At 38.5% G+C, this 13,766-nt stretch overlaps 1 protein-coding gene and 1 long non-coding RNA gene across 2 annotated transcripts in view; one reads left to right on the forward strand and one right to left on the reverse strand.

Moving 5' to 3' along the window:
- Window positions 1–2,169: 2,169 nt before the first annotated feature.
- LOC141902701 (uncharacterized) lies at window positions 2,170–4,208 on the forward strand. Its single transcript, XR_012618923.1, has 3 exons — window positions 2,170–2,424; window positions 3,782–3,795; window positions 3,961–4,208. It is a non-coding gene; the product is annotated as an uncharacterized LOC141902701 (long non-coding RNA).
- Window positions 4,209–7,175: 2,967 nt separating this feature from the next.
- The window catches only part of LOC141902813 (laminin subunit beta-1-like), a 42,823-nt gene continuing 36,232 nt past the window's right edge, over window positions 7,176–13,766 (reverse strand). Inside the window, exons 27-30 of the mRNA XM_074790711.1 lie at window positions 12,970–13,111; window positions 12,085–12,261; window positions 10,956–11,112; window positions 7,176–10,461 (exon numbers count right to left, since the gene is read on the reverse strand). Coding sequence (XP_074646812.1) covers window positions 10,325–10,461; window positions 10,956–11,112; window positions 12,085–12,261; window positions 12,970–13,111 — 613 coding nt within the window. The 3' untranslated portion in view covers window positions 7,176–10,324. The remainder of the gene's footprint in view (window positions 10,462–10,955; window positions 11,113–12,084; window positions 12,262–12,969; window positions 13,112–13,766) is intronic.

A 13,766-nucleotide genomic window follows, 5' to 3' on the forward strand; every position in this document is an offset into this window, starting at 1 on the left:
GATACGTCCATGGATACATCGCAAATCTTAAGCCGTCAATTTTGTCGAACATCAAAATCATTCAACCATTCCATTCTATCTTTTTTCTTCAAATGAATTAAGTATCGTTGCCATGAATTTTGGATTGTGTATTTTGGCAGCTGTGTCAAGCTGGAACTGATATCCCAGTTGCTAAAAAGTTGGTTAAAGTAACCGTTTGGTAAGTAAAGTACGCACAGTAAAATTACAGTTTTGTCAGCTCCTCAGAAATTGAGCAACTGACCCTCACTCGTCATATAACGTCGGCCCAAGTCTACACCATCGATGCAAAAAAGGAAAAAAACTATATCATATACAAGTGAGGCCTCTATATAACAAGACTCTAGTCAATTCGTCAATTATTCTTTTGACACTTTTCACTGAGGTTAGACATGACATATCATTTGTATCAGATTTAAATATTATGCTATAATGGTACATACCGGAACTACAAAATTCATCTAGACGTAATGCATTTTAGGTCAGAACTTTCGTACTATTTTTCCACTGACTAATCTCAATTGCAAAACTATCAGCTACAAGCCTCGCTAGTTAGCAGATACTCTGACAAGCAGTTTCGTGTTAAATTTGAACTGATGCAGGCGTCAATCTGCTTCTGGACTGCCTGGATTTCACCAGGGACGTTTTCAATTGAAAATGATCTACAAACACCAGACATTCATTGTATTTCGTACTGGCCTCAAACTTCGGAACAATGTAAACATTTCAATACAAGTCGCCATTTTTGTTTATGTAGTATATTTGGCACTTTCGTGTTATTGATCGACTTTTTTCGAATCAAGGCATAGACCCTTCCAGAAGAGCTGGCTGCCGTCATAAATCCCTGATGGCATCGTGAGCCTCGGCCATGTTCTTCCCTCGCTGGGATTTTGTGTCTGGGAAATTAAACACACAACTGTGGAAATGGGTGCAATTTAACCTAATCAACTGTAGAGCCGGGTCCAGAGTCAACAAAACTGAAAAAACTATGCGAAAACCGACCATAACTGCACCCCATAAGTATGCGCAAAACTTTTCGACAGTATGGTGGCACCAATTCCATTGTACAGTTGTGAAAATTGGATAGTTGGGAAATTGTGAAGATTGGAAAATTACGTCCCATTAAACGCCTTCTGAATTTCAAAAAGATGTCTTCAATATTGAATTAGCATTTGAAAAAGATGACCACAGCAGAAACCGTGTATCTCTGTGCTCTGTGTGTTTCACGTCGAGGAACAATGGCTGTACTAGGTGAACTTGGCAATATCCACTCAGAAGACTCTTGAAATCCTGGCATACTGGCATACCAAAAACAGGAAAAACTAGTATACCATTCTATGCAAGAGTTAATCCACTCCAACTATAGTTGGTATAGCTTCCTCACAAAACCTGTTGGTATCCTAAATCATTCGCAATATCTTTTACCCGAACGAAACATACATTACAAGAGAGATTTAAACATTTTGGCACAAATAGATATCTAATTCGCCTCAAAAGTAGACTGCTATACAATTCTAAATCCTGAATTTACCATTGCGCCATTCTTGATGGGGTTTACGCTACCAAAACAATATAGAATCAAAATCTGCAAATTTCGTATAGGTAATCATTTTTTATACTGAGGAAGATAAACTTACAGCACACCATGAGAGAATAGATTGTGCCAATCCTGTAATTCCATTTGAAAATGAGTTTCATTTGTAATAGAGTGCTTAGGACAAAATTATATATGATTTGAACAGAGCTGTTAGTTACATGCCCAGATGCTCCAAATTGGGACGACCAAGCAAAATTCAAAATCCTAGACTTACTGATAAAAACCTATACCTAAAGGTTTTGAAATTCTTAACTCTAACTCGACCTGGTAGGGTGTATTTATTACAATAAAGAGATTATTGAATTGAATTGTGAAGCGCATACTTGATTTGTTTAAACATCTACTCTAGCTACGTGTATATTGTGAATCTAGTGAGAAAATGGAGGTAGGTCTTCCTGCGTATATTCAAACTTGTCTACACTCCTGCTGTAAACACGAAATAATGTTTTTCAAAAACCAGCAATTAGCGTGTAGCCTATACGCATTGTTTCTGGCATCCTCCCAATAGGCAGGCATTCGAACACGTTGGCGTTTGCATAACGCTTATTGTACCAGCTGTATTCCCATCAACAGAATTGCAGCTCGCTGAATATTGTTCGAGGTGTCAAATTGGCTGTTTCGCACTCTTCATCGTCACATGAACAAATAGAAAACCAACCTATAAGTGCGCTTGGCACACACATGCATTGATGCTGGCAACTACATATATCAAGTATATCAGTCCCATCCTGCACCCTTAACCGGGAACACGCTGGAGACGAGTAAACCCACACAACATCGTGAAACTTTAAAGTCCGCATCAGAAGAAGGTAAGTGGAAATAAGTACAGTTTATGTAGCGCTAACGGCATTTTTAGTAGAATCAAAGCTTCTGATATATTAGGTTCAACAGAATAGGAATATGTGAATATTTCTTTCAGTCCGCAACATAACTTTTCCGACAGTTTTTTCTTTTTTTGATCGGATGCCTATTATATAGTGTATATTTTGCCAATGCGGCATTATTTTAGTAAACGCTATTTTGCCAATGGCTATATTTAATAAGATATACTAATAAAATATAACAATAAAATCATTATATCGGGTTTAGGGTAAGGGTTTCGAAAGGGTTAGGGTCTAGAGGGTCCTGAGGGTTAGGATTAGAGAACCTACTGATGGTTTCCAGTGAGCTCGATGGTTTAGTGGAAAGACGTTAGACTAGCAATCTGCCTCTGTTCACACTTACCTTTTAAATTTTTAAGTCGCACATCTCAGTACGCATGCGCGGCGTCAATTAGCCAATCAGAACGCGCCATTGGCAAAATAGCGTTAACATGAATAATGCCGCATTGGCAAAATATCACCTGCCTATTTGGTAACGCAGCTCTATAGATGACGTAGTATGACTTAAACATAATACAGAAGCTTTTTCTGGAAATGATAGCCCCCATCAAGCATACTGATGTCATTTTTAATTGGACTGCATCTCACGTATATAGTATAGACATTATTGGGACGTGTTTCTGATTCCTTTTTATCAACTATTTGGAGCTTTTATTTGATTTTTTGAATTGGAAGAAACCCCAAGGCCGACCACAGTCCACCTGGTTGACGATAATCTGTGAAGACCTAGCCTTTGTGGATATAGAACTTGATTTTAAATTAACGCCAAGCGAAACATTAACTTTCCTGAAGGAACTAACTGTAGACCGCGATAATTGGGGGTCACTTGTACATCACATCGTGACGTAGCGGCGTTGGTGATGTCATAGAAGAAAGATTGGATTGTTTCAAGAAAATAGGAGAGCGAAGAACAAAAATGAAAAATAAAACATTTTTATAAAAGGCGTTTTTAAGATAAAATGCGTTTATGGAAGGGAGCATGGAGAAATGAAAACAAGAAACGGGTATCTTCCACATAAATGTCGAAAGGACTGCAGAAACAGATAAAAAAGAGTTGAGATTGTGACGTATTTGATTCAAAAGATTGGAGAATTAATGAAGAAAGAAAACTAACTTCGAGCAAATCACTAGATTGAAAATTAGAGTGGTCGTAACTAAAAACAATTGTTTCTTTATTTGATTATTTATGCAGAATTTCAGGAGGCGGATCCGTGCTCCAAGCAATTAGCCTAGCGTATAACTAAGGCGATAATCATATGTATATTTCTAAATCCATTTTTTTCAGACCCAAAATGTTGAGTAAGTATCTAATCTAAGTACAGGTATCTAATTGGGTAAGAATCGTAAATTGCTCGTAATTCTGCTCTTCACACTTCTTTCGTTTGTTCCAAATTCAATTTAGCTGTTATCTGGAATATGTTTTTTTTACTTTTGTTTATTTTATTTTCTTTTAATTTGTTTAAGGTCAACTGATTATATTGGCGCTTCTGTTTTGCGCTATCTTTGCGTCGGTCTTGACTGTGGCTGAAGCCGCTGAAGAACAGGACAAAGTTAGAAGCAGATTGCGTAGATGGGGCAATTGGAGCCCGCCGAAAGTATTTAACTCATGGGGATAAGGCCGACATAATCATATCGACTATACGCCGATATCTATTAGAGATCATTCTGAATTGTTTTGGTTAAAATATCAGCTGTCATTTTGTCTCTACAAAACTACAATTATTTTGTTTGTGTTATGTTAACAGGATGTTGGCCGTTCAAAAATATTGTTTGCTGTAATGCCGAGGAAACGAAGTAAAACGCCCTAATTCTTTCGGTGCTTTCTTTTCCAAGATAAATCGAAATCGTTTCTCTAGAAAGAATGTTAGACACAATTTATTGAGGTTACGTAAAATGTTCCTAATTCCAAGTCGAAGATTAAGACCAAAAACTCGATTTTTCCGAAGAAAATCAAGGAATGGCCGGTTCGACGTATACCACCACCAAGATTCAAACGCTGAATTGACAAGATCGGCTCTTCGTTCATTTGACATGTCATTCTAGCCAGTCTTAATTTTTTAGCAAAGAATCCATCATACAAATGTACATTCAAGCCCCAATGCCATCTTCAGGAATCAAGTGATTAATCAGCAACCAACCAAGTACCATACTCCAATGACAAGTCAGCGTTTAGAATATATTATCTATCAGTATTGTTTAACGCTTCCAGCATCTTTCCACTTTTTTTTAGTACAAACTAATTTCATTAAACAAGTCAATGATATACAAAATAAATACATGCTAAGGTCCAGAGGACATTACAAGCAATTACAATTATAATTGAAGTGACATTTGACGGTGACCAAAAATTAATAAATGCACGTAAACTGATAATACACTAAAGGATGATAATATTAATAGTAATGATAGTAGCAATGAGTTGTCACAATAAAAGTAATAATAATGATAAATAATAACGCAAAATGATAATAGATAATAGTAAATGATAATAATAATGATAGTAATAATAATAATAATGATAATGATGATTATCGTCATCAGTTAGAGATTCTTTGGTTTCTAGAAATGAATTTAGCCACAAGACAGATTACTGTCGAGTTTAAATCATAGTTATAAATGGAATTTCCAAAAAGTAGGAATTCGAATTTATTCAACACGTTTAATCTATTGAAATACGGAAGTATACTTCCGTATAGAAGTAGGAAATGTGTTGTCAGTAGGTGCAGTCAGGATCACTTACACCAACGAAATTATGTGAATAGAAATGAGATCTCAGGAAGAGGTCTACACGCAGACGATTTAAGCAGATTTCTTCATTTCGATTGAGGTTGTTTATTATGGTTGAACTAAGAACATTGGAGTGGTATTTATTAAAGCAGGTTCTAGATTTGAAAAGGGAAAATGAATCGCAGTTTTGAAGCTCAGGTGTAACATTATTCCATTATTCCATAAGTTGAACAATGGGTGATCGCCTCATAAATGAAGAATAAGATGCTGGGATTCTAAAAGGTCGCTGCGTTCTAAGAGCACGAGGTTGGTTGCTGGCCACGTTATGGAAATTTATGAAGATTGAATTTACATATGGTGGGACAAATCGGTTTTTTACTTTAAACATATACAGCAATTGACGCTCTTTACGCCTGGCGGCTAGAGTTTGCCAGTTCAAAATTTGCAGGACCTTATTAGTGTTTGAGCCGTGGATACAACCGGAGACAAGGATCGCAGCTCTGTAGTGAATCCTCTCCAGTTTGTTTAGATTAGAAGTAGAGGCCCCCTGGTAGATGATATCACAGTATTCAAAGTGAGGAGTTATAAAAGATTTATAGATTAATTCTAGATGACAAGATCTAAGTTTTCGGCTTAGCAATTTCAGTGGATTTAGGAGTTTTTGGGTTTTAGTAACCAGACGTACGATGTGTTCATGAAAATTAAGGTTTTGATCAAGAATAAGGCCTAGGTGTTTGTGAGATTGTTTTGTAGGGATTATTTCCCCGTCGAAGGTGAGATTAGTGTAGTTTGCAGTACCACGTTTCGTAAAGTTGATATTGCAACATTTGGAAGGTTTGAATTGGAGCCGCCAGATTTTGGCCCAAGATTCAATCTCATCTTCTTTCTTCTTTCCACTGCAATTCCAGCGGCGGATCCAGGGGATACACAGGGTGCACGTGCACCTTCCCCTCGAGGGCTGACCTTTTCGTGTGAAAGAAGAAAAAGCAAAATTTCGCCTAAGTTTTGTCGTTGTCGTTTACCGACGCTTTACTCGGCATAACCGATGTTCATTGCTGCGTTTGGTTAAATGACTGGATTGGTTCCGGGCCAGACGTACTCATATCGTGCCTAGAACGCGTCTAGTGCTGGAACAAACAATTTTGGGGAGGACCTTCAGACCCCTATCCCAATTTGTGCACCCCTCCCTGAAATCCTGGATCCGCGGCTGAATTCTCCACCAGTTGAGCTCGTTCTGACTTCAATTGTATAAAAACCTATAATCATTAACAATCTCATTAACTTCATATTCTCAGAAAGCGAAAGAGGTGTACGCATTGCGAGCTAGAAACTGTTCGTACCACTTCCAGTCGTATGATCTCCATTTTGACCGGTCTTTGAAGTTGGTGACGTACTACCTCGTCCAGCGTTATGTTCCCTGCGAGTTCTACTTTCCGTTTCCCATCTCAAAACCGTACAGAGAGTGGCGGGGTAGGTCTCTTAAATCAAGCGTACGGTACCTACGTACTTTATTCACGACCCCGCATGTGGTTTCGTTTGAGAGACTTAAACTAGTTTTATATAAACTATGCACGTCTTTTATAAACAACGATGGCCGCAAGTGTCGCCATCTATATTCTGACCGGAACAGTGTGGGCTGCAGATGTGTCCGGGGTAGTTTGTATAAACGATATATAACAGAAAATCCACCGAAGCGTATTCGAAAGAACTGGATTCCGTCTGAACTGACGAAAGGACGGACGGGGACTTAAGACGTGTCGGCAAAATGCATTCTATCTGCTGATGCTCCATTGTAAATGTTCTCGTCCTCGCTTGCAAGGGTTTGGTTGTCTGCTCGTAAATTGCTTCTATATCCTGCATAGTCCTCGATCGGGTTCAGGGTCAGCAGTCCGCTTGAAAAAAAACACGAATATCGATTTCATTTCTTCGCGAACAAAAAACAACCATTGATATCCGATATTTATTGCCCTTTATTTCATTTATTCGTATATTTCATGATTGACCAAACACAGAGCAAATTTTTTACACAGATACTGATCAAGGTCACCACTCGTAGGGACGGTTGCTCAAAAGTAAACTAAATTCTTATCAATTCAGACGAGCTTTTAACTGAAATTAAATCTACTTTTCAGCAATCGGCACCTGAACTCGTAACCAACATCAAATCGAATATTCATCAAACGATATAAAACTTTCGGTCTAGATTCCCGGGAAAGTTAAAAAGACAACCGATTCAACTTCGCCTCTCATCGGTTTAAAAGAATTCTACTACGACAAAGTAAAGATACATACATAGCAACTAAAGTCTAAATAAAAGTCGATTTGAAAAAAAAAAACAGTTTTCTTATCGTGTGAAACCGGGCTCGGTATGATATAAAAAGTCCCTCCATAGTTTGTATATAGTATCGTCTAGGTGATTATACATACGTGGTATATACGTCTCTAATATTGTGTCTACAGTTTCTCTAAAAAGTAATATACAAAAAAAAAAATGAACAACATCAGATTGTTTCTAACTACGAAACGACTACATACAACATAAAATAGGTTCATATATTCGCTGAACGCGCGTAAAATGCAACATATTATTTTTTTTACTTTTCTCGACATATTACACGACTAATACGTACATAGATACAAAATAGAATACAAAATCCCAGCAGCAGCAGCTGCAGCTCTCAACTTCCGTGTTGAGAGCATTTTATCAATCCGCTGGCTGGAAGCACCTCCCTTCCGATAGCCCGGGCCGCACACATACTACGGGTTTCGGTTTTGATACAATATAGACATATAAACTAGATACGTCCATGGATACATCGCAAATCTTAAGCCGTCAATTTTGTCGAACGTGAAAATCATTCATCAATTTCATTCCAACATTTCATTTTATCTTTTTTTTTCAATTGAATTAATTATCGTTGCCATGAATTTTGGATTATGTATTTTGGCAGCTGTGTCAAGCTGGAACTGATATCCCAGTTCCTAAAAAGTTGGTTAAAGTAACCGTTTGGTAAGTAAAGTACGCACAGTAAAATTACAATTTTGTCAGCTCCTCAGAAATTGAGCGACTGACCCTCACTCATCATATAACGTCGGCCGAAGTCTACACCATCGATGCAAAAAAGGGGTAAAAACAATACCATATACTAGTGAGGCCTCTATGTAACAAGACTATTCAATTCGGCAATTATTCTTTTGACACTTTTCACTGAGGTTAGACATGACATATCATTTGTATCAGATTTAAATATTATGCTATAATGGTACATACAAACTACAAAATTCATCTAGACGCAATTCATTTTAGGTCAATTCATTTTAGCCATTTTTCGTACTATTTTTCCACTGAATAATCTCAATTGCCAAACTATCAGCTACAAGCCTCGCTAGTTAGCAGATACTCTGACAAGCGGTTTCGTGTTAAATGTGAACTGATGCAGGCGTCAATCAGCTGCCTGAACTACCTGGATTTCACCAGAGACGTTTTCAATTGAAAATGATCTACAAACACCAGGCATTAGACATAATCAGTTAATTTTCAAGAAGTGATCATCCTAACTGTGATCAATAAATGTCTGCAATCGGAGGTTCTTAGCCACAGATTGATACCTGCCAGAACGTCCATAGGAATTCTTATCCCCATGGGCAGGGTTTGTGTGCCATGTGTGTTGATAATATTGAGGTATACATGTTTCAACTGGCCTTACTACTTAATGGTGATATACTTCATAAATCCCCGATAATAATTATTGCGGTAATGACCGACAAATATGCAATAGACTCTGCCTTACTTAGTAGCTAGCATCGGAACCGTTGATATTAAACGCAAAGTTACCCAGGATTGGAGGTGACGCTGCACCCCTGCTGACAACTAAAACCTTATCACTGCTACTTGAATGCCTACACTTCACATGTGTTCGGGACTTCACCCGAGACATTTCTAAATGAACTATATGAAAAGCAGCAAAGACATTTAATCAGCACATTTTCAAAAAGCAATTGTCCAGACTTACAATTACAATGGAGAATGTTTGGAGGAGGTGGTTCCAGGCTGCAGATCGTTACTTGCAGGAGTAAAGATGTTTCTACAATTTCTAAACGATCATTTTTACAATATTGGCAAAATTTAATTACAAAAGCACAGAGAACCAAATGCATCAATTTGATATTTCATAAACAACGTAGTACATTGTACGCGAATCTAAAAACCTGACCAGAAACCAGATTTTTTTCATTGCGCTAAGAAAATAGTTCACTTGACAATTTACATAATAATATATCATAAAAATTTCTCTATGACCTGAATTAAACTATCGTCGATTCAGATGGGAAAGACTTGTTCAAGTATATTGATTACTAGAAACAAGTCGCGCGTTTGTGACAAAAAGTCCAACAAATCAAGTTAAAACGTTTCACCGTAAACCCGGCTTAATCCGGATCGTTCGAGACCGATGAAATTCGTCGGGCAATCGAGAAATTTGGATTAAAACAAAACATTCTACCATCATTTACGCAGCATTTATGCAGCACACATGTACTGTAATCAAAATTCCGACTAGATCCAGAGATTAAGAGGAATTCGATTTAAAAATCTAAATCCATTTAAAGTATTTTTTTCATCTTTGAGATTACAACATGCATTTTACCGCAATCTCATAATATGTATTTCTTACTGGCCTCAAACTTCGGAACAATGTAAACATTTCAATACAAGTTGCCATTTTTGTTTATGTAATATATTTGGCACTTTCGTGTTATCGATCGACTTTTTTCGAGTCAAGTCATAGACCCTCCCAGAAGAGCTGGCTGCCGTCATAAATCCCCGACGGCATCGTGAGCCTCGGCCATGTTCTTCCCTCGCAAGGATTTGAACCTGATGGCATCGCGAGACTCTACCATGTTCTTCCCTCACGGAGACCCGAACCTGGCCGCATGCTTCCCATACAGAGGATTTTGAACCTGATTGTGGCAGTCTCAGGATACCATTGGATTCAAATACGACATCATTAAATTGAAAAAAAAAATGGTAACAGAATCGATGTCATCGCGGTAACAAGGTCACGCGACGGCTGTTCTGAAAGGGTCTATACAGTACTGACATCTATTGGCATTCGTTGTAATGTTTCGCTTTGGTTTGAATATAACCTAAGTATTCAGTCATACGTTTGCTAAGAGCAGCGATTTCGCCGGATAGATCTTTCAACGCTTTTTCGTTGTGTATAAACTGGTACTCCATGTCTGTAAAAATAAACAAAAACAAGCCGTTAGAAATGGGAACTCCGCACTCTACACTCTATTGGCAAGCGAGGATCAGAGACAGGTGTGCTAATGTCCAGTGCAGGTCATCAACTAATGCGGCAATCGAGGTTTTATTCCAATGATCCCCTTGGTGTGCAGTAGGACATCGACTAATTTGGCAGTCAAGGATTCCACCTATGTAAGTGAGGATCGACCAGGTGTGCTGGTGTGCAGAACGACATCAATGAAATATTTCTTCTCAAATTCGATTAAGATTTACTGGCATGCCTAATTTCTCTAATTCAATGAATGGCTAACAATAAAAATTGCGCCATCTTTGAACCCACAAGATTCATGTTAGTTGGTCCACGCGTAGAATTTTGGTTTGGCTCGACTTTAAGCGGGAGGCTGAATTTCTACACAAAAAGTTAATTGGCATTGAATGAAACCTATCGCGGTATGTAAAGTAATGAATCAGCAAAAATAAAAATTACTTTTGAGATCTCTGTATTTCTTCGAAGTATCGAGCGCGAGTTTCGTAGCTTTCTCGCGAAGTCTGTTCGCCCGATCCCTCGCGTTGATCGTCATGTTGTATTTTTGGTCGATTTTGTCCGCCGCGTCTTTGTAACGTTTTTCGAGGTCGTCGGCGTCCTGGAAAAAATCGCACATTCGCGCTTATTACGAAACCGCGGTCATAAATTGAGACATACAAGGGCGGACCTAGGGTCTGATTCAGGGAGGCGTACAAATAGGTCGCATTATGTAATTAAAAGGGCACCCGCTCATCGGAAGAAATTACCCCCATTTCAGTATAGAGAACATGCTTATGAATCAAAATTTTTAAGTATCAGTTGATATTTCATCATTAATTTTATTGATTTTCCCTTAAAATTCCAGGGCAACTTGACATTCCAGACGGATGCGCACCCCCTGCACCTCCCCTTGGATCTGCCCTTGATCTAACTAATTCATTATCTTCATAAATCCCCAATGAAATCATTGATAACCGGGAGATGTGCAGATTCTTAAAGCATCGGTCATTGAAGTCCAGAGTTTCAAACCAGCTAGCTAGCTGCTGTATCTTGGTTAAACCAAGTCAAAACTGCTAACAATGCCCGAGTTGAGGTATGAAATAATTTGCTACGGGTTTAAGTCGTGTACCAATCAGAAGTACAGTAGAGTATGCATCTTTTAGTTACTTAGTCAATAACCAGATAGGCTAACCTGACGACTACTATTTGAGAGCTAAAGTTCTCTAAATAAAAAAATCAACATCAGAATAATGTCTAGCTCATTTTCAATTAAACTATCATTCTGCATGTCAAATTGGTCTCATTTTTGGTGAAATTTACAATTCGAGATATCAGGTAGGCTGGTGTGTATTGATAAATCATACTGGTTCTAAGAAAACAAAGCCATCTGGTAATCCCACATTGGTATGTTAGGACGTAGTCCAATATCAAACCAAATCTTACAAGAGATGATCCCAACTGCTGCATCGAGTATAGTTTGTGCCGTCGTCTAAAATGCGTCGGTCGGCAGCAAATATGCAAACACTCGCAATGGTAAACCAAAAACGACAAGACAAGTTAATTTCTTTCTTCATGCCTACGCACGACTTACCTCTTTAGCCTTGTTTGCCAGTACAAGGGAACTGTTCGCTTGACTTTGGGCTTTGTCGACTGAATTCTTATTGACGGCGAACACTTTTTTCACTTCATCGGTTCGGTCTCGGAGATTCATGACGTTGTGCAGAGATTTATTCGCAACTTTCAACGCGCTGTTCGTTTCAGACTCGACCTGTTCGCGAAAAACAATCGAGCGTAAGCCAGTTATTCTATTACGACTGTGAGATCGGGGCATAGCGGGATTTTCACATTTTTCCACATTATCAGAATTTACTTTTTTTCACTTTTTTTTACATTAGAGTATTAAAAAAAAATTTCGAAACAGAATTTTCATGAGTAAAATAAATTGATTATAGAATGGAAAACAGTGCTCAGTTGCCCCCACGTCAAGAAGTGAATTCAAGTTCAAAACAATAGGCCTAAAAATAAACGAAGAGGAGCATTGAAAGATACACGCACTTATGCTTCAAAAGGTCAAACAATTCTGCAGAACAGCACATCGAAATTTTCTGCAAAACCAAAGTTCGTAAAATTTCACTCTCATCTTTGAAAATTTTAACCTCGATCACTATTTTCTACAGAAAGTTTTTCAGATTATTTTCTTTCTTCAAATTTTTCACATCAATCTCACCCATGCTTTCATTCTCACAGTAAATCTCGATCTAACACATTTACTGCTAACTAGGGATCATTCATTTATTACGTACGCATAAAATTTGATTTTTTTCAACCCCCCTCCCCCTCTGTACGCAAAATCGGCCATTTTTTCTTATACATTAAGCATTACAGTACGCGATTGCACTGAATCCTCCCCCTCCCCTAATGCGTACGTAATAAATGAATGACCCCCTACGAGATATTTCTAAGTAGTAACACATACCATGGCCAGATCTTGTTCGGTTTTATCGATGGCATTCGTAGCGTTATTAATCGCGGCGACGGCGGCGTCCTGAGCTCGTTCGGCCTCCTTCAACGCATCGGTAACGTACTGAGCCGTGTTCAATATCGTATCAGCCGCTTTCCTGTAAATGGTCGAACCCAAATCACATGTCTTATCAGACTACGCAGCGTTTTCAATAAGAAATTAACAAGCCAGGTCCCTTTGAAAAACAGGAGGGTCCCATAATATGTCACAGTCCCGGAAATGAAAGCGGTTTTGAAAAAACAGGCGGGTCCTTTAGAAATGACAGACGGGTCTGGGACCTGGCTCTTATTGAAAACACTGCTACGCTACAGATTTATCAATATCGATCAAAACTCCCAAGACGGATTTTCTTAAACGACGCCGAAGCCAATTCATCCCGTAGCCACCCATTGGTGTTGCCATGATTGAACTGCGTGTGATGCTTGACACTTAAAAGCACATCTTCATATAAGAATATGGTCCGTAATCAGGGGCCAGTTTCACAGTCGTGACTCAAGTCCTAAAGTGGTCTTAAATCTTAAGACTGGTCTTAAGTTGTTAGATTGGATATAGAACTAACATGGTCTTAGACTGGTCTTAAGTCTAAGCCATGACTATGCAACCGGCCCCTGGTGTTTATTATGGTCAAGTCAGCCTGGAGCTAACCACGGTGTTGCTATGATTTTAAACCATATTTTATAAAATGGGAGACATGCATGACCCCCAAAGCATAGCTTCATACTGAGTCTTGACCATGAAACTGGCCTAAGAGT

Source organism: Tubulanus polymorphus, chromosome 3 (genome assembly GCF_964204645.1).
Source record: "Tubulanus polymorphus chromosome 3, tnTubPoly1.2, whole genome shotgun sequence".
In the NCBI taxonomy this organism is placed as follows: Eukaryota; Metazoa; Nemertea; class Palaeonemertea; order Tubulaniformes; family Tubulanidae; genus Tubulanus; species Tubulanus polymorphus.